Source organism: Sebastes umbrosus, chromosome 1 (genome assembly GCF_015220745.1).
Source record: "Sebastes umbrosus isolate fSebUmb1 chromosome 1, fSebUmb1.pri, whole genome shotgun sequence".
Taxonomy (NCBI): Eukaryota; Metazoa; Chordata; class Actinopteri; order Perciformes; family Sebastidae; genus Sebastes; species Sebastes umbrosus.
In genome coordinates this window covers 36,459,102-36,478,189 of record NC_051269.1, presented here as the reverse complement: position 1 = coordinate 36,478,189, position 19,088 = coordinate 36,459,102, and the positions used below count along the sequence as shown (strand labels likewise).

At 42.2% G+C, this 19,088-nt stretch overlaps 3 protein-coding genes across 3 annotated transcripts in view; 1 reads left to right on the top strand and 2 right to left on the bottom strand.

The window, feature by feature from the left end:
- Positions 1 to 19,088, bottom strand: part of LOC119492355 (inositol hexakisphosphate kinase 2-like) — a 1,011,171-nt gene that overhangs the window by 967,670 nt on the left and 24,413 nt on the right. Inside the window, exon 6 of the transcript XR_005207761.1 lies at positions 9,577 to 9,586. The gene's annotated coding sequence lies outside the window, so the exon portion shown is untranslated. The remainder of the gene's footprint in view (positions 1 to 9,576; positions 9,587 to 19,088) is intronic.
- On the top strand, positions 5,411 to 14,281 carry si:dkey-202e22.2 (netrin-4). The gene is made up of 10 exons (XM_037775161.1): positions 5,411 to 5,959; positions 7,524 to 7,999; positions 8,084 to 8,404; positions 8,713 to 8,839; positions 10,321 to 10,509; positions 11,139 to 11,355; positions 11,461 to 11,588; positions 12,286 to 12,354; positions 12,444 to 12,614; positions 13,954 to 14,281. Exons 1-10 carry the CDS (start codon positions 5,803 to 5,805, stop codon positions 14,088 to 14,090), a joined length of 1,992 nt encoding a protein of 663 aa, XP_037631089.1. The 5' UTR covers positions 5,411 to 5,802; the 3' UTR covers positions 14,091 to 14,281.
- Positions 16,447 to 18,620, bottom strand: chchd4a (coiled-coil-helix-coiled-coil-helix domain containing 4a). Its single transcript, XM_037779157.1, has 3 exons — positions 18,388 to 18,620; positions 17,487 to 17,585; positions 16,447 to 17,095 (listed from the first exon to the last, which is right to left on the bottom strand). The coding sequence occupies exons 1-3, from the start codon at positions 18,407 to 18,409 to the stop codon at positions 16,743 to 16,745; spliced, it is 474 nt and encodes a 157-aa protein (XP_037635085.1). The 5' UTR covers positions 18,410 to 18,620; the 3' UTR covers positions 16,447 to 16,742.

The window sequence follows — 19,088 nt, the reverse complement described above, 5'->3', positions numbered from 1 at the left end:
TAGCTTAACCAATGGCATACTAGAAATATGTGTGCCAGAGAGTTTTTTGGAAATGTTGAATTGTCCTCTCAATCCACATGCCGAAATACCTCTTTCACAGCTATTGGCAGTCACACGTCCTGTTATTTGCGGTGGTTTGATTGACTTTTTTGGTACCGCCGCACATGGCACCCTTTAGCACCGATATGAAACGCACCGGGCGTTCCATTAACTATAATGAAAACCCATTCGCAGAAACAGTAAATGCTCTAATAAAGTGCGCCGGGAGTGTGGCGACGTAGTTTAAAGAGCGAAAGAGACACACACAGGGCAGAAAGGGAGGCGGATGAGCCCAACAAACACAAGGCTTTTACCCAGGAGACTGTTGTTAGTGTCCCGTGTGTCACGTTACAATCAGTTTGTGTCCCGTGTTCACAACGTTCAGTGTCATTTTCAATGTATAAACGTAGTAGTTTCAAGCCCAACCATGTATTTCTTACCTAAACCTAACTATAGTGCTTTTGTTGCCTAAACCTAAAGTGACACCAAGAATAACTGTAATGGTTTTGATGCTGAAAATAAAGTGACGCCAAGGGGTGCGATGCCGAAGCCAAGGGGCGCGACAAAGCGGTGGTATGTGACGAGTTGAGATGAGAATGTGATGATAATTACAATGTCCTGATTCTGGGAGGAAATTGTTTGTTTTTTTATTTTGCTGTGCACGTTGCCTATATGGATGGAATAACATTACAGATCCGTTGGAGATCGCGATATGGTGTCATAATTAAACTTAATGTTCACATTAATGCTGATATGACACACTGATTAACAACAAAATTTAAAAATGGCACTTCATATCAAAAAGGTTGCCGACCCCCGGTATACACTATATCATGACATCCGTACTGTGTACTTTATGTGGTAAAAGCTCGGAGTCTTTCTCCAAAAAATCCAACAGGATAATTAACTCTGACCTCAGAGCTTAACTCAAGCACAGCCTATTAACCACGCCACTTACTGGTTGCTCTTGTGGCCAGCGGATAACGTCATATGAGATCCTACTGTGTGTCGTTATAGTCTCCATAACAACAACGCCATAACAAACTGAGACATTAAATCAGACTGCATAAACCGCATCGTTCCAAATCTACCATAACTAACTGAATAGATGTACTATTTGGAGAAACAAATCAAAGCCTGGTCACGTTGGCTTGTGAGGCCTATAATGCAGTAAAGTCATGTAAGGAAGCAGCTTAATCCTCTTCATCCCCGGAGGAATATATGAGCTGACATGTAGAACACAAAGGCCGAGAGAAGACAAGGAGGGAGAAGGAAGGAGATGGAGAAGTGTGGAGTGACACCATGTGCTCGACACACGAGCAGCCAGGACAAACATTGAGGATTAGAAGTACGGGAAGGGGGAGTCCCCGTTCGTCTGACCCCCGGCCCCCATTAAGCCCTGTAAATGAGAGAAAGAGGAGCAATTAGAGAGGCAGGTAGGAGATCCCTGTGACCTTTCCTGGCTGGTATTTGACCTTTCACAGCTGGGGGCCAGGGTGAGTATACATACTGAACATTGAGGGAACGTAATCACTGAAAGGTACATTTTTCTCTCAGCACTGAGACGTAACACGTGTTGTAAACTGCGGTGTGGATTCTGTTGTTAATATGCTCACGTTCTAAACAAGCACTTTATTGGATGTGGGCGGCTCTGCATTCCTGCATCACAGAAAATTACCCTTAATTACAAGTGAGTCAATTATGAATCCAATGTGTTTTGCATTTTGAAGGCGAAATGAGTAACCAAACATAGTTTACTTGCACTTGAACCAGCTGCTCTTAAAATGTTTTATGGCTCTGCAGCAAACCTTGACCTCAAACCTCAGTGACGTGAATTTTGGTGCCTTTGCAGAAATCCGATATCGGTCACATACAGTCGGGTTTCCCAAACTTTTTTTTCCTGGGGAACCACTTCATAAAAATGACAAACCATCGCGGCCCAATTCACAATAGGCCTTATATCTATAAATAGTGAGAAGAGCAAATTTGTGCGTAAATCAGGCTGTTCTCATACACTGTTCGTAGCGATACCTACGAAAAGTGTACTGTAATTCATGTATATCCTATGAAATGAATTTGTGTGTAATTAACGTAATCGTGAACCAGGAAATATAAATAGAGGTGATCGCTGCGTAGGAGGAGGTCGAGGCGGATAGGTGGGTAAAAAAATATCAGACTTTTGCCCAGGAGACTGGTGTTTGTACCCCGTGTGAAACCAGAAGTCAACGTTGATTTATTTGTCACGTAATGTAAATCTTAAACTTAAATAAGTTAAGTTACATACTTAATTTACGCCACTTCCAGAGTTTTTTTAAGCCAAATCCCGATCTTTTCATAACATAACTAAGTACTTTTGTTGCCTAATCCTAACCAAGTCGATCTTTTCCTAAACCTAACTAAGTAGTTTTCTTGCTTAAACCTAAGGAAGTTGTTTCCTGTGAAGACAGAAGTTTATTTTGAAAAGACTGTATGCATGTAACGAGCAGATATTGACACATGTTGCTGGACTTTCGTAGGAAAACGCATGAAAAATGAAGAATGACTTTTTGTAAGATATCATACAAATCGTTGTATGAGAATACGTTGTGGAAATGAACGTTACTGACCATTTTTACCATAATTTCCGCATCACCTTATATTATCTTGAATAGGTAAACCAGCCATGTCAAAGAGACATATTTGATAAATCAAATAAAAGCATTTGTGTTTTTCCTCTCATCAGTAAAACAAACCGAATGTCTTTCATATTAGATTCAGTGTTGCAAATCGGCTACAATCATCACAACAATACGAGCATTCAGGCTTCCTCATGTGGCTCAAAGGAGTAGCCTACTGCAGATGTAAATGTTAAAAGACGATGGAAGAAATTCTGCAAATTTATTTGGCGACCCAAATAAAATCTCCTGCGGCCCACCTTTGGGTCGCGACCCAGTCTTTGGGAATCACTGGCATTAGCTTCTTCCAAAACCAACCTGATTCAGTCAATACAAGCTAAACCACATCTGGACCACACTGATGATTTGACTCTGTGTTTTATCCATTATCCCCTAAAACACACAAATGCACACAGGTCCTCCCATCCTGCAACCAATGTGAAAAGATGTGAATAACATTTCCGTGTGTCCCATTGAGCCAGAACTGACTCCAGATTAGTACAAAGCAGCAATAAACTATGTCCGTATGCCACTAACACAACCAGATACCAGCTAATCCCTCATAGATGACATTACCCTAATCTCCCATGAAGCTATTCTTAGCATACAGTATATACCGCACCGCTGGAGCGTGACAAAAGGAGAAACTGTGAGATGCCAGAAGATGGAGAGCCTCCGGGTTTTATTGTGTGGAGGTTTGCCAGACACTGTAGCTGGTGTTAAAGAGTGGAGAGCAGGAGGACAGAGAGATGAAAGGAGAGACCAGTGAGGGGCGAACAAAGACAAATGTACAACTGGAGTGATATATGAGTTGAGGGACTGTGGAAACAGGGATAAAAACTTTAACAGGGAGATACATTTAAAATCAACACAGATGGACGAATGTCAGATTAATAAGGATTGATAACTGGGATAAAAGTATGCGAGTAATCCGCTGCTGGCTGCTCATAAACATCATACAAACATCAGCCCATATGCCATTCCTCAGTAATTTCTATTCTCCATTCTGGAGAAAAGCAAGCAGGCAGGTCTGTAAACAATTTTTATGGTATTAAAGACATTTATGGAAACCAATCCAATTATGTGTGTCCTTTCCAATTCTCTGAGCCCCCTGCATTTGAAGCCAAGCCATACAACTGAAGAGACATGGTGTTTATTCTTCGGGGTGCCAGTGAGGGAAAATACATCATGCTCAGAAAAGGACTTAGATTTCCTGACGTGTGTGGTTAAAGAGAATTTAAAAAAGAACGACTGTCATGTATCAGACCATGTGTTTATTATCCAACAGGGCTATAATGAAGAATGGCAGAGTAATCTCTCCAGTCAGGCAGACAGATGGGAGGGAGAAAGACTCATTTTCTTGTCCAAGTCATTTGCATGAAACTCCGAGCTGTCAGATTCTTGTGGTGCCACAATGGCCATCAAGCTGCAAATAACTGCACTGAGGACTATTTTTGTCTCCCTGCTCAGGTTTCCTCCTGCCGGACTTCAAAAGAGACCTGTAACTTAGAATTACTGCAGCTGAAAAACAGGAGAGCAGAAGCAGATAAACTAATTTCCTCGCCCCATTACGAGGCCCTGGTTAGTGGAGGGACCTGGTTTTAGCTGCTGCAAGGCGGCTGGTTCACATTAAACCTGTGTTGACGAGCAAGTGTGTCCTCCCCTGCATGCTCATGATCCTTTGCAGAGTCCCAAATACGATACGATACGATACAACTTTATTGTCAGTTTGCACTGAAATTCATTTTGCATCCATAGGCAGCTCAGTTTGAGAAAAAGTACACATACAATAGACATACTGTTACCATAGACAGACAGACAAGTAAGACCCATCAGACAAAAAACAAAACACATCACAATTATTCATACACAACCCATTACAAAATTACCATCTGTCCTCTGGATTTACATGTCTTTAGCAGCACATTAATTATTATTTAGCAACAACATGGACTGATGGAAAAAAGTGTTCTTTAGCCTGATGCAGTTGAATGTAGGGACTCTGAATCGCCTCTTGGAGGGCAGAAGTTGATATTCCCCATTTAAAACATCAGAAGAGATGCTGTTGGCAAGACTGAGCATACTCTTGTTGTGAGCTGCTTGAAAGGAGGCTGTCACAGGTTGGTCAATGATCTTCATGCAGATTTTGATTTGGCTATAAAGTTTAGTTTTAAGTTTTACAGATATACTTCTGAGCCAGGCTGTGCTGCAGTACAACAGGATACTCTGAATCACTGAACTGAAAAATAGAAAAATAATCTGGCTACTGGCTCCAAATGATCTGAGTCTGCGAAGAAAGTAAATGCTGTATCTTCTTACAAGTGAATTCAATGTGAGGGGTCCATGATAGGGTGGAGTCTATCATCATAACTCCCAGGTATTTGTATGAAGAGACCTGTTTAATTTCTACATTATGAATTGTAACTGGAGGCAGCTGACAGTCAGGAGGAAGATCAAATGTAATTTCTTCTGTCTTACTAGTGTTAATGATAAGAGCTATTTTTATCACACCATTCAATCAGCCGTGGACATTACACTGATGCAAACTGAGGTCATCAAATGGATGAAAGTCGTGCCAGAGTGGAAAAAAAACTGCACCTTCTCAATCAGTTTTGCTTTAGTGTTGTTGCAGCACAACGTCCTCACAGTGGGCGTGGAGAGAAGCATGGATAAAAGGAGCGCACACTCCTCTCCTCTCTCCTGTGCGTAAAAGCGTTTAGAGCGCTGGAGCTGGCTGGGACAAGGAGCGCTTGGATTGGCTGTGACTTAATTAAAACATTTACACGAATTAATTAGCATAGAAAAAAAAGGGAGCTATCATTTCCACCGTTTTGGCGAACACACAGACTCTCTCTCTGTTGCGCAAAATGGATGAAAACAAACATCCATCAAATGGGAATTAAGTGACAAACATGGAGAGTTTATTATAGGACTGACCGATGACGACCCACTTCTGTCAGAGAGATGTCCTATAGCTGCTCCAGAGGATGCTCTGAACTTTATCAAGGATTTTTTTTCAACATTATTCCTGGAAGGACATTGGAACAGATACTGGAGACTTTGCGCATTGCGTAATTGGCAATAAAAATGTCCTTCAGATCTGCTACACATGATGTTGGGAGTAATCTCTGCAGGAAGGTGTTTCTCGCATCGTGCATGTTGTAAACACAGCAGGATGACAGAGTCTAGTGTGCTTTGGAAAGGTCTGGATCGGATGCTGGTGTTGCTCTGTTGGCTGTTTCTGGTTCTGGAGAGGAGTGGAGCAGGTGAGGTGCATCATCATCATCATCTTCATCATCTCTGTTTCTGTTGATGCTCTGTCTCTGAACCACTTGCGTCATTGTGGCTGAACTTGCCTTCTCGTATTCCCCATTGTGGGTTAGGTTACAGCATGTTATTACTCTACACTGTAAACAATTGCTGTTAATTTACAGCAGGATTTCAACAGTATTAACCTGTTATTGCTAAAAAACAGTGCTTTACTGTTAATACAAAAGAAAACCTGTTAAATTACGATAAACAAGTCTATTATAGCTTTTTTCCTAACAAGTACCTTTAATTGTATTTAGTGAGACTATTCCTATGTCTGTAACCTGCTAAGTCTATTCATCTAGGCAAAAAATAATGTTTATTAAAATGTATGTAAAACATACAACTTAAATAGTGCATTAAAACAAATCAGTAAGATAATGTAAAAGAAAGGGGAAAAACATCTATATAATGTATCTTTAAACAGTAAATTAACTGTAAAACACTGTGAAATTAAAAAAGTTCAAACAGTATTTTTCATTAACAGTACAAAGCTGTAAATATCAGTGACAGTATAAAAATGTTAATTTTACAGTAACATAAAAGCAACCCTGCTGCCAGTTCTTTACTGTTATTTTACTGGGAAAGTCTTAACAATGTGGCTCCCTGTCTCTCAGAGAATTGATTTCAAAATACTCCTGCTGGTTTACGAAGCACTAAATGGTTTAGGGACAAAAAACATTTCTGATCTTCTGCTATGTTATGAACCATCCAGACCTCTCAGGTCATCTGGATCAGGTCTGCTTAGTGTCCCCAGGGTCAGAACTAAACATGCAGAAGTTCAGTTTTTATGCACCAAATATTTGGAACAAGCTCCCAGAAACCTGCAGGACCAACTCCAACTCTGAGTTCTTTTAAATCAAAGCTTAAAACTTTCCTGTTTGCTGCTGCCTTTTATTAAACCAGATAATGATCTTATTCTGCACTAGAGCTTTTACTCTTGTGTGTTTTTATAACTGTTTTAATTATGTCTTAATGTTCTTTTGCACTTTGTCGCCATGTTCTTGAATGTTTCTGTAAAGCACTTTGAATTGCCCTGTTGCTGAAATGTGCTCTACAAATAAAGCTGCCTTGCCTTATTGATTGGGCGGACAGTTATGGTGAGTCAGCTGCATTAGATGTCCACGAAATTGATGACCTAATGATGTCTTTGCATGGTTCTTCATTGGCAGGTGACAGTTTATTTGCTTAGTTTTTGCTGTCCTAAAAGTAAAGCCCAGACCTGTTGTTGATGCATTTGACACTGCTTGTGTCTTGCCATTACATGTAACCTGAGAGTATTAATGCTGTCCGACGGGGGAAAGGGCAGGATTCTGTGTCACATAAGAAGCAGTGGCACAATGGTCAGGCAAATTAAATATTCATGGCAAACACAATGAAGAGGATATTGGATTTGTGTCAGTTGATGTCAGTGCTGGAAAGTGTTTCTTGCTTTTCCGTAAAAACACTGATCTGATTACACATATTGACTCAACACTCTGCTATGTCATAACACTGACTCTCCATCACCCTCTGAGTCAGCTTCCAGATGTGCGGACCACGCCTGCAGCCCACCAATTGGGAACCTGGCCAGTGGCAGGACCCTCCTCACCCACTCAAGCTGCTGTGGGAACCACCACATTCCTTGCCCCCATCCTCCTGGGACACTGTGCCCTGAGGACGCCCACCCACCTGGTCACATGACCGACGACCCTTTCTCGCATCCAGACACTTGGTGGGCATCAGGTGCAGGCGCCACCGTGCAGGAGCAGCAGGATGAGATCCGGTTGGACCTGGAAACTCAGTTCTGTTTGTCCCATGTGGTTTTGGTGTTCAGGTCACCGCGGCCTGCTGCCATGGCTGTCGAGCGTTCGGCTGACTTTGGAAAGACCTGGGAAGCTCTAAAACTCTTTGCTCGCAATTGCAGCACGGAGTTTGGTTTGCCTGATGATTTTACTAAGCCGGGCTCTTTGTGTACATCCCGCTATACCAGCGCTACACCCTGCAGTGGGGGGGAGGTAAGAGAATTCGCACAAAGATGTTTTATCTTTTGGCAGATCTACAATGTTTGACTCAGTGCTGATTGTTGTTTCTCCTTGCAGGTAATATTACGGACACTAGACCCCAGCAATGCCGGAACGATGGACCCTTACAGTCCAGAGGCCCTCGACCGCCTCACCCTCACCAACCTCCGCATCAGGCTGCTAAAAGCTCAGACCTGTGCGACACCTCTAAACCCACCTGCAGAATGGATAAGCCCTGCAGCCTCAGCTCTGACTCCCACACCCACCAGAGAAAGCTCAGCCTCAGCACCTTATGCTATTTATACTTTACTGGCCAGAGGGACCTGCCTGTGCCATGGACATGCTGAGCAATGTGTGCCACACAACATCAGCCAAGATGCAAGACAGGACAGTAACATGGTGAGAGGCTTTTCCTGTGTGTGCAGGTGCATTTCAAAGTAAAAGTGATAAAAAGAAAAGACGGAGAGAGAAGGCGTGTCTGTCAGTTTTTGCATTGGCCTGTGTTCTATTACAGCCTTGTATAACACACATGTCAGGATGTTAGGTCCAGATGTAAAATGTACTTACTGATGGAAAAAGAGCTTTAAATAGCTCGATTTCCTCCTCACGCCACCTGCCTGGATCTGTTTTATTTTTATAGCTGTCTCCAGACAGTAGGCAACGTCTGCTAGTGTAGGTGAAGTAACTGCCCCAGATGTGTTTTCCAGGTGTCTGGTAGGTGCCTGTGTACTCACCACACAGCAGGCGATCACTGTGAGAAGTGTGCCCCGCTCTACAATGATTGTCCCTGGATGCCCGCCAACAGCAGCGGCGGGGAGTCCAACCCGTGCCAGAGTAAGTGACCACCAACAGGAGTGCACGATACTGGTCTTGCTGAGAGAGAAAAAGCCAGAGAAGAGCTTTAAAAAATTGAACTTTAAAGGGATAGTTTGGGTGTTTGAGGAGATGTATGAGGTACTTATCTATAGTAGGTGTATTACTTACAGTAGATGACGGTTGGCACACCCCAGCATCAGGAAACAGACAGGAGCACCGACACCAGAGCAAAGCAATACAGTGCTGTGGACGGGGACGGCAGAAAAACATATTTTAGCCACCTCAAAGAAAGACTAATTTAAAGAAAATTGATATGCGTTTAAACCTGCAGTAGGCAGAATATTTTTGGCATCATTGCGCAAAAAAAATCCATGATAACCTGTCAGCATATTGTAATTCATGTGCTCTGAGAGAAAACTAGACTTCTGCACCTCCTCATGGCTCTGTTTTCAGGCTTTAAATAATCTAGCCTGTGACAGGAGACTTTGGCCAATTACAGGTCATTAGAGAGAGAGCGTTCCTATTGGCTGCTCATTCAACGGAGGCAGCTGTCAATCACTCGCAAACTCCAATCAAACGGTCAAACTAGACAGCGCTAATCAAATATGAATCAATATTCTGTTACTGTAATGTCTATTTCTTGCCTCAAATGTTTTCAGAAACATCTTGTAGTGTACTGTTTAGCTGTAAAATGAGAAAGTTTGGTATTTTCTGCATGGTATCAAGGCCTATGGAAAGGAGGCTGGGTCACGGACGGACCTGGGTCTTGGGGTATGGGGTATAACACATGCGCAGTGTAACTGAAGCTGCGGTCGTGCGTTGTGATTGGCTCAATCTCAGCATTTGTGTTGTACCCCAAAAGATATGATGCGTTGATGACGCGTGACCCAGCCTCCTTTTCTATATGCCTTGCTTGGTACTTCCTCAGCTGATCTAAACATGGCGACCAGGTCATAAACTTTCTCATTTTACAGCTAAACAGTACACTACAAGAGGTTTCTGAAAACATTTGAGGCAAGAAATAGGCATTACAGTAACAGAGTATTGATTCATATTTGATCAGCGCTGCCTAGTTTGACCGTTTGATCGGAGTTTGCGAGTGATTGACAGCTGCTCAGAGACGGCAGGATAACCTGTCTCATGCACTACTATCAGGATATAGTGACCATTTTTAATTATATTTGCTCCATTTTTACCCACTGCAGCTTTAAAGCATATTCAGAGATGGCCTCATACTGGTGGTCGCATGACGTCAGTGCACCTTTAGTTGTTTGGACCCTAGTAAACCTTTTTGCGGGTCTAGTCTGTAAATTTTGTTCTGTGTTGTCAATGTCGGCACAGTATGCAAATCATTTTTGACAACAGTAGATATATTTTGCCTGTTCACCAATGTCCCCTGTTTACTTTCTCTCTCCTCCCCATCCTGATGTCCACACTTTGTCTCTCTCTCTCGTCTCTCTGATCGCTATGACATCACACACACCTCTGTGTGACATCAGAGTGCCAGTGCCATGGTCACGCAGACAGCTGTCACTTCTCTCAGCGAGCATGGCTTTCCTCCGGTGGCACCAGCGGGGGCGTCTGTGACGACTGCAGACACAACACTGTCGGCCGCAGGTGCCAGCGCTGTCGCCACGGCTACCACCGCCACCCAGCCCTGCCCCTCAACTCCCCCGACGCCTGCACACGTAAGAGACTCAGAACAGAGGTCAGGGGGGGTCACTGTTGTCGGATTGGCTCATGTGTTTTCTAGAGCTGCAAAGATTAATCTTTTAGTTGTCAACTATTAAATGCCAACTATTTTGATAATTGATTTGAGTAATTTTTTAAGAAAAATAAAAGTAAAAATTCTCTGATTTCAGCTTCTTAAATGTGAATATTTTCTGGTTTCTTTCCTCCTCTATGACAGTAAACTGTATATCTTTAAGTTGTGGACAAAACAAGACATTTGAGGCGAGCATATTGGGCTTTGGGAAACACTGATCAACTGAACATTTTTCACAATTTTCTGGCATTTTATAGACCAAATAACTAATCAATTAGTTGAGGAAAATAATCGACAGATTAATCGACAGTGAAAATAATCGTTAGTTGCAGCCCTAGTGGTTTCAACCAAGCAGGAAAATAAAGGAGGTTTCATGACTGATTTGATCTCAGTGTAATTAAATCAAAGTTTGGGAGGATTGTGGATAAAATGTAAAAGAACCATAATGTCGTATAGCTCCATCTGCTGGCATATGTCTGTAAATTTAACAACAGGAAAAATAAATGTTTGAGCAGCATACACAGCTACAGTATCTGTGTCTCTGTTTCTCAGGCTGCTGGTGTGATCCTCGGGGCTCTTTACCTACTCGTCCGGGTGAGGAGGGACCCTGGTGCCACCCTCGGAGCGGGCAGTGCCACTGCAAACCAGGTGTCGGCGGCACAAGCTGCAGCCACTGCCTGCCTGGCTACTGGGGTTTTGGAGAGGAGGGCTGTAAACCCTGCACCTGCCCTCACAGCTGTGATCCGACCACTGGGGAGTGTCTGGACAGGTTAGCCATATGATTAATGATTCTTTACACATCAACATGGAAGCTAAAATTTAACTGGTTAGTTGCTAACAATGAACCTGATGGCTTCAATTCCACTTTTTGCAGCTACTCAAATAATCAGGTGTTCAATGTGCCCATTGGTGGGAAAATCCCTGATCTGGATCACATGTTCACAATAGAAGAGGAGGTGCAGTGGTCGAAGGAGCTTGCAGTCTCTGCTCTGCATTACACAGGTGAGTAAAGTACTGCTGTGTTGCTCATTAACTGTGTGGTTCATCTGCATAGAGTGCTGCAGGGATGACGTATTTTTGTAGGCCAACCAGGAAGTTAGCATCGTCCTGGTTCCCTCGACAAAAACACAATGGGATTGTTCCATTGGCTTTTTGGATTATTGCAGAAAATAAGCTCTGTGGCTAACAAACGTTTATGATACTTACACAATTTGTTCAACAAGAATCGTCACAAATGAACACCACTTTTATGATTTTTGAAGCGTAAATGCAATCTGCAGGAGTAAAAAACTAACGTTAGGCTATAAACGAACCCCACCACGGTCATATGAGCACGATTAAACACAACGAGGCTGTAAAGGCGGACAAGTTGGACGTTTCGTAGTCTCATTTAGCTACTTGTTAGCAACGGCCTTTTTTAGGACACGTAAAGGCTTCAGAATTCAGGAGTGGGGTATTTATTGATGTATTTTATGTTGTAGAACCACAGGCCTTATTTCAGGCATCTAACTAAAAAAACATTAAAAAAAAACATTGACTTCCAGACGAAGGTGCTAAAATGCGAATTCATTTCCTGGTTTTAGGACTCATTCCTGTAGCACTCTATCGCGAGGCTTAAAATAGTGGAATCATAGTGTTTCATAAAGTGTAATTATGGAGGTAAAAGTGTAACGGAGCATAACTCGATGTCTTTACACAGGGAAGTGTAGCTGTAAGGAGAAAAAGCTGAGGAGTGTGTCTGACCTATGTAAGACCAAACACGATTATGGTAAGAAATGATGTTTAAAAACTGTTTAATAAATTGGGATCTATACTTGCTTCAAAATGCCATCTCAGTCTCTTCTGTTAATCTGACAGTGATCAAGGCCAGCGTGCTGTCTGCTCACGACAAAGGCAGCCACGCAGAGGTGCGAGTCAAAGTTCGCAAGGTCCTTCGATCAGGCCAAGTGGCGCTCTACTTGGGGACCATCAGCATCTATCCTCTGTCCTGGACCAGCCGCGGCTGCACCTGTCCTATTCTAAACCCAGGTAAGACAAACATGACAGAGAAGAAAAGGAACTGGAGATATGGTACATGAAGCCAAGTGCTGTTCAGTTAATAGTTTTCTTAAAGAGACTTTTAGCATTAAAGCTGCAGTTGGTAACTTTGAGCAAATATGATAAAAAGTTATTTTTATAAAACGGTCACTATATCATGACAGTAGTGTATAAAACAGATTATCTGTGAAAAAAAACATGTTCCTCTGCCTCCTCCTGTGCTCCTAATGACATCTGCAAGATTTCACTGCGCCCGAACAAAAACAACCAATCAGAGCCAAGGAGCCTCTAATGGTACACGTCCACAGAGGCGTTTTTGGATGCGAGGGATCGCCTTACTTCCCAGCGTTGGACACTTGATGGGCTGCCACTAGACACAAGTCACCTGATTGGACAAACTATTTCCCTCCTGGGCTGCTGCTCCCAGCTTTAAAACCAGAACCAACATGGCAGCTCGTAGGGAAACTTTTGTCTCATATCAGGAAAATAGTTCACCGCTATGCGTTTCTGATCTGACTGTCATTTTATGCGAGAAATAAGCCATGCAATTGCTAAATATGTCTTTATTTTGGATCGACAACAGTTAGTTTAAAAGTTTCTTGGGAGTTTCCAGACGCGGCCAGTCGCACCGGACGCCCCTGATTTGCATAAAATAGCCTAGACCTCAACTGCAAATGAAGAGGAGCCAATGTGACGCCTCGTCTCTCGAATCGCGCCGCCACGCTACCAGAATGCATTGCACGGCTGCTTACATAGACAATGATTGGGAGAGAGTTTGTGAACCGGTTGTCATGTTGAAAACAGTCGAGCCAAAGCCAAGCACCGGCCGGAGCAAACATCCTCATTTTACAGCTAAACAATAACTAAAATATGTTTTTGAAAAAGTTTGAGGTGAGAAATAGGCATTACAGTAACAGAATAATAATTCATATTTGATCAGCGCTGACTAGTTTGACAGTTTGATTGAAGTTCGCAAGTTTCGTGAGCAGTGATTGACAGCTGCTCTAGAGCTTCCTCTGCTTTGATTGGTTGTTTTCCTTCAGGAAACTTCCTTGTTTTCCCTGTTTTCCTTGAAATCTTGCAAATGCCATTAGGAGCACTAGGAGGAGGCAGAGGAACATGATTTTCTTTACAGATTATCTGCCTCATGCACTACTGTCAGGATATAGTGACCATTTCAAAATGGTCATATTTGCTCAATGTTACCGACTGCAGCTTTAACAGATGAATATTCAAGTGACACAAAAAGTTAAAAAAATATCAAGATAACACCAAAGGAAGATTCCTTATTAGATTAGATCAATTAACAATGTCTTACCTTTTCCACCAGGTATGGAGTACCTGCTGGCCGGCCCGGAGGAGGCCGGGACCGGCCGTCTACTGGTCACCATGCAGAGCGTAGTGGTCCCGTGGACTCCCCGACTCGGTCTACTAATATCAGAGGGCCTGAGGAATGGATGCACATGAACACAGATCCAAAAAGGCGGGACAGACTTCAGAGGATTTCACAGGGAAATTTGAGTCAGCGGACAATTCAGAAAAGGGACTGAAAATCACTGGACAACATGCTGCGTCATCAGGAGTCAAACTCATGATCCGTCTATTGAAGACAGGTGCTCACAATGTGTGAGTAAATACAAAATAAAGACTGAAATGAATACCTGGGCTGCGGTCGAATAGTCCTTTTTGCTTAGGAAGGTTCCTAACTGAGTGAAATGACCCAGAAGTACCTCAGTAGCAGCCATGATAAGAGCCGTTCGAAATTTATTATATATTCATGTTTATTTCAATTCCAACCGTGGTAATGAAGTGATATTTTTCCACGTTAGGTCAGATGATCCTTTATTATCTGTTGATAGAGTGTTCCAGCAGCAGGAGGAGGAGCTGTAGTATCTCTCTTTCACACACTGCAGGTGAAGGAGTCTGTCACTGAAAGACCTATTTAAGAACACTTGGAGGGAGTAGCACCTTTTGTAGTCCATCTTCAGAACTTTGTAGTTTCACCACAGCAAACTGACGTCACTAACATCCGCAGCCGTCGCATCATAATGACGGAGTCTAGTGAAAGAGCAATCGGATTCTCCTAACACCGCTGTTGTCTTTTCCTACCTCCTTCTGAATGCTCCTTCTCATCTTTCCTTGACCTCATGACGTTTTCCACTGAGGTCAAGGAAAAGTGGTTAGGAAAAGACGTTAGGACGTCATTATTTGACTATTCGAACGCAACCCTGGATTTGTTAAGATCTGAGTCTAACAAATCTCCTATTTAATGTTTTATCTCCTCTTTTCTTATTAGCAAAGAGTAATGTACAAAAGATTACGGTATTTGAATGTCAAACTGGGTTTCTTAAATATTATTTATAACCTTTGTTCCAAATAGTAAATATAATGCATTTTGAAAGCTAAACCTATATCATTTGGATTCAATAAATGCTATGAAACTATAACATTACTAATATAAAGGCAATATAATGAGATATGGCTGTAAAATATGATGACAGTCCCATTTTCCTCAACTTTCAGTGAGAAAAGCTCCCATAAAATACATCAGACTCTCAACGTATGAAAAGAAAAATGACCGATATAAGAGGCTTTGGCTTTAGAAAAACAAAACAAAAATATGAATTGAAATTGTTCAACGATCATTTTTAATCTGGACATGTTTGAGAACAACCCATCAAGTCTTTTTAAGGCCTGAATGTCATTGAATGGTGAAGACAGAATCCAACTGGAGACTCTCGAGACAGTGTTAAGACAACAGAGACATTTACGCAGTGACAGTTAAATGTAACAAACCACTTTGGTCAAGGCCAGATACAGTGAATTAATAAATATGACGACCATTGTTCACACGGCAACAGATGTAGTTGGAGACCCTGAAGATGTCAACAAACAGCTAAAAACATTTCTTACTATCAATGTAATGTTCAGTGAACAGAAGCTGAAACAGCAGCCTTGTGTTCTTACCAGTTACCTGCGTTTTGGTCTAGAGATTAACTGTAAAGGCTCTGACACACCAAGCCTAGTCTGCCCGTGCTGGAATGTTTTGGGCCGATTCAGCATATCAATCAGCAGCGGCGCCCGTTGGTGAAAGAAATCATTCTGATTGGCTGTTCAGCTTAAACGAACAAGAAGAGAAACAGAAGTGAGGAAACGCCTTTAAAAGAACAGTGTGTAGAATTTTGGGGGATCTATTAGCAGAAATTGAATATAATATTCATAACTATGTTTTCATTTGTGTATAATCACCTGAAACTAAGAATCGTGTTTTCATTAGCTTAGAATAAGCCCTTCATATCTACATAGGGAGCGGGTCCTCTTCACGGAGTCCGCCATGTTGCTCAATCATGTTTCTACAGTAGCCCAGAATGGACAAACCAAACACTGGCTCTAGAGAGAGCCTTTGTAAAACCGTGGTAACGCAGCCACCGTCTGACTTCTGTTCCTAAAGTAGTGTTTTTATGGTAAGGATGGCTCAGGCGGCTCACGTTACCGCAGTCTTGGAAAGGGAGGAGTGAGCGGAGGGGTACTCAGTTGGTTTCAATCTGCAACCGCACCACTAGATGTCACCAAATCCTACACACTGTTCCTTTAAGTTGTAGAAAGCATCAAAACTTGAGGTAAATTCCTACAAATATCTGAACAAATCTAGTGATTACTGTGTTGATTTCTGTCAAAGTGAATAATTGGTGATGATTCAGTGATTTTCGTGACCAGTCAACATTAACACACATAATGACCGCTAACAAACAAGCTCTTCTGATTGACATGAACACGCAGCAAATTAAACTTCTATTGCATATAAGGTGAGTCCTTCAACTAATGTCCCTGCAGCAAACAGCGTGACCTGCTGTCATTTAATCATGTTATTCAATGATTTGTTGAGTGCTCAGCAAACAAAGCAGCCTCTACTTTTGTACAAACGCTACGTCTCTCTGCATTCACAAAGTCCTTCTCTGATGGTCTGTAAATATTGCCCATGAGCACCAGAGCTGTGTCAGTAAGTCCTCTCTGTAGGCTTTAACAGGAGGAGAGACCAATCAGAGCTCTTCATGGAGAGTCACTTATGCTGGGCAGTGCTTGCACACACAGAGAAGCCTGGATGACAACTGATGGACCTTAGCTGGCGGTCTGGTTGTCTGTAGGTGGCGTGCTGTCAGACGTGGCCGGGGTAGAGTCAGGTTCAGTGGGTAAGGCAGAGCCCTCAGTCGGGGCGGCGGAGACAGAACCAGAGCTGGACTCTGCCTGGGCGGAGCTTGCTTTATCCTCGTCCTGAGGATAGAGCTCAGGGTACTTCTGCATGCACTCCTGCATGTTACGGAAGTGGTCGATGCACTCGGAGCCCTTCACCTCTTCCTTACTGTAGTGGAAGCAGGAAAAGGCCTCCTTGAACTGAGAGCCACACGGTCCGCTGGCCATGCCGCCGAGGCACGGGCAGTTCCAGTTGACGTCTCCATTTGGCAGGATGAGACCTAAACAAACAGGAAACTAGTTAATAGGTTACCCTTTGTGAGAAAAGGAGGAATGTTTGGAAGTGGGGCTGGACAATGTGACAAATATATATAGTCAAAATATTGCAATATAGGCTAGTAGACTAGACCTATAGTCATTTTTTTTTCTCTATAATTTTACTTCAAACTTATGTTCGTTTTGCACTCAAGTTCTTAATATGAGAAAATACTAGGTACTTTTCATTTGTATTTAATTCACACAGACGTGTGGTTATTTCATACAGACTATTGAATTACCAGAAAACATGCTATATCATGAAATGACCTCTATCATAATGGAGGATTTTTGCCATATCGTGCAGCCCTACTTAGAAGTCAGGTCAACTTTTTCCACAGTGACTAAATGACTAACCCTGCTCCTCATAAGGATCATTGGGGTCATCTGCGATGAGCTCAGCGTTGCTGGGAGCCTCGTGGTCCTCCTTGGTCACAAAGATGATGCGATCTTTACCTTAAATGACAGAAACACAAACATCATCAATGACTGACAGTGAAAGTTAAGTTCGTTATCAAAGATAACACCCAGATTTCTGCACTGGGTTTGATGCAACAACAGGATAGAGCAGTGGTTCCCAACCAGAGGTCCGGGGACCCTTAGGGGTCCTTTGAGGGAGAAAAATGGGGAATAGTGAATCTTCACTATTTAATTCACTACAGAAGTGAGCCCAATGTGAGTCACTCACTATTCTGATCATGGGTTTTCCTTCCCCCACATCTCCTCAACTATAGTTGACAACTATTCTGGTCTTAATCAATCATATCTAACAACCCAAATCTTATCAAATGGGGGTCTGTGACCTAATGTGTGTCAATTTGGGGGTCTTTGACATGAAAAAGGTTGGGAACCACTGGGATAGAGAACCTAAGAGAAGTGGGGTCTGGACCTATGATAATGGCTTTATAGGTAGAAGTAGTAAAACGTGGTCCTGGAGAGTACAGCTGGACTGTGTGGTTGACAGTGACCCCTGATGGCTCACTATGCTAAGAGCTCTGACTGGAGTTAACCTGCTCTTAGAGCTGTTTGATAACTCTGACAGCTCCACCAGGATCACAGCCAGTTTCTCACACTTTGTGACTTACAGACCATCTAAAGACTGCAGCGACCAGAGTATGAAGTCAGTACAATAATAAACCTTATTATAAACCCTCCTTTACTGGAGGGTTAGCTTCCCTAGCAGCTAGCCGTGGAGCTAACCTGCAGTAGCATGGAGGCTGCTCGTGACATTGGAGTGAAATGAATGAAAGGTGTTTACCTTCCTGTCTGCAGTACGACATGTCTGCCGCTGGTTCAGTGCGTCGCCCTCTGTTATGAAAGATGACCGGTGTGAGAGGAGTTACTAAACAACTGCGAGGAGCTCATCGGAGAAACTACCAGCTAGCCGGCGTCCGACAGACAGACAGACAGACAGACAGACAGTCAGACAGTCAGACAGACCGACAGACCCGTGACGCTCCTCTGACCCGCCGGTCACATGTGGGCGCACGGTAATGACATCACCCAGTCCCTTTTTATAATAAAGAAATAATAAATATAAAAAAAATCTAACAATAATAAAAAAATGTAAAGAATTATATTGAATAAATTTGATCATGATTTTAGCAAAATGTAATACTCATAAATCCAAATTAAGCCACTCTAAATACGTATTTATAAGATTCGAAAATGAAACCAAACAGTACATTAAAACCATTTTTATCTCAAAATAATAAATACAAAAAATAAGAAAGCTTTTTATTTGTGCTTTTTGGTTAATGTTTTCATTTAAAAAAAAAAACCTGGCTCTGAAAAAAAGTATATGTATATATAAAATGACTAAAAGATATATATATATATATAATTTAAATATATAAAATATAATAATATATATATATAACATAAAATATAAAATGGATTATATTATATATTATAATAATATATAATTACATATTATAATATAAATTATATATATACATA

Bases quoted from the DNA above. Each gene is read 5' to 3' on its own strand.
- si:dkey-202e22.2 (XM_037775161.1), top strand. From the start codon at position 5,803: ATGATGTTGGGAGTAATCTCTGCAGGAAGGTGTTTCTCGCATCGTGCA. The intron at 5,960-7,523 runs GTGAGGTGCATC...CCTCTGAGTCAG, and splicing joins TCTGGAGAGGAGTGGAGCAG to CTTCCAGATGTGCGGACCAC. The intron at 12,615-13,953 runs GTAAGACAAACA...CTTTTCCACCAG, and splicing joins CTGTCCTATTCTAAACCCAG to GTATGGAGTACCTGCTGGCC.
- chchd4a (XM_037779157.1), bottom strand. From the start codon at position 18,409: ATGTCGTACTGCAGACAGGAAG. The intron at 17,586-18,387 runs GTAAACACCTTT...CTGTCATTTAAG, and splicing joins GTCGTACTGCAGACAGGAAG to GTAAAGATCGCATCATCTTT. The intron at 17,096-17,486 runs GTTAGTCATTTA...CTGTTTGTTTAG, and splicing joins TGATCCTTATGAGGAGCAGG to GTCTCATCCTGCCAAATGGA.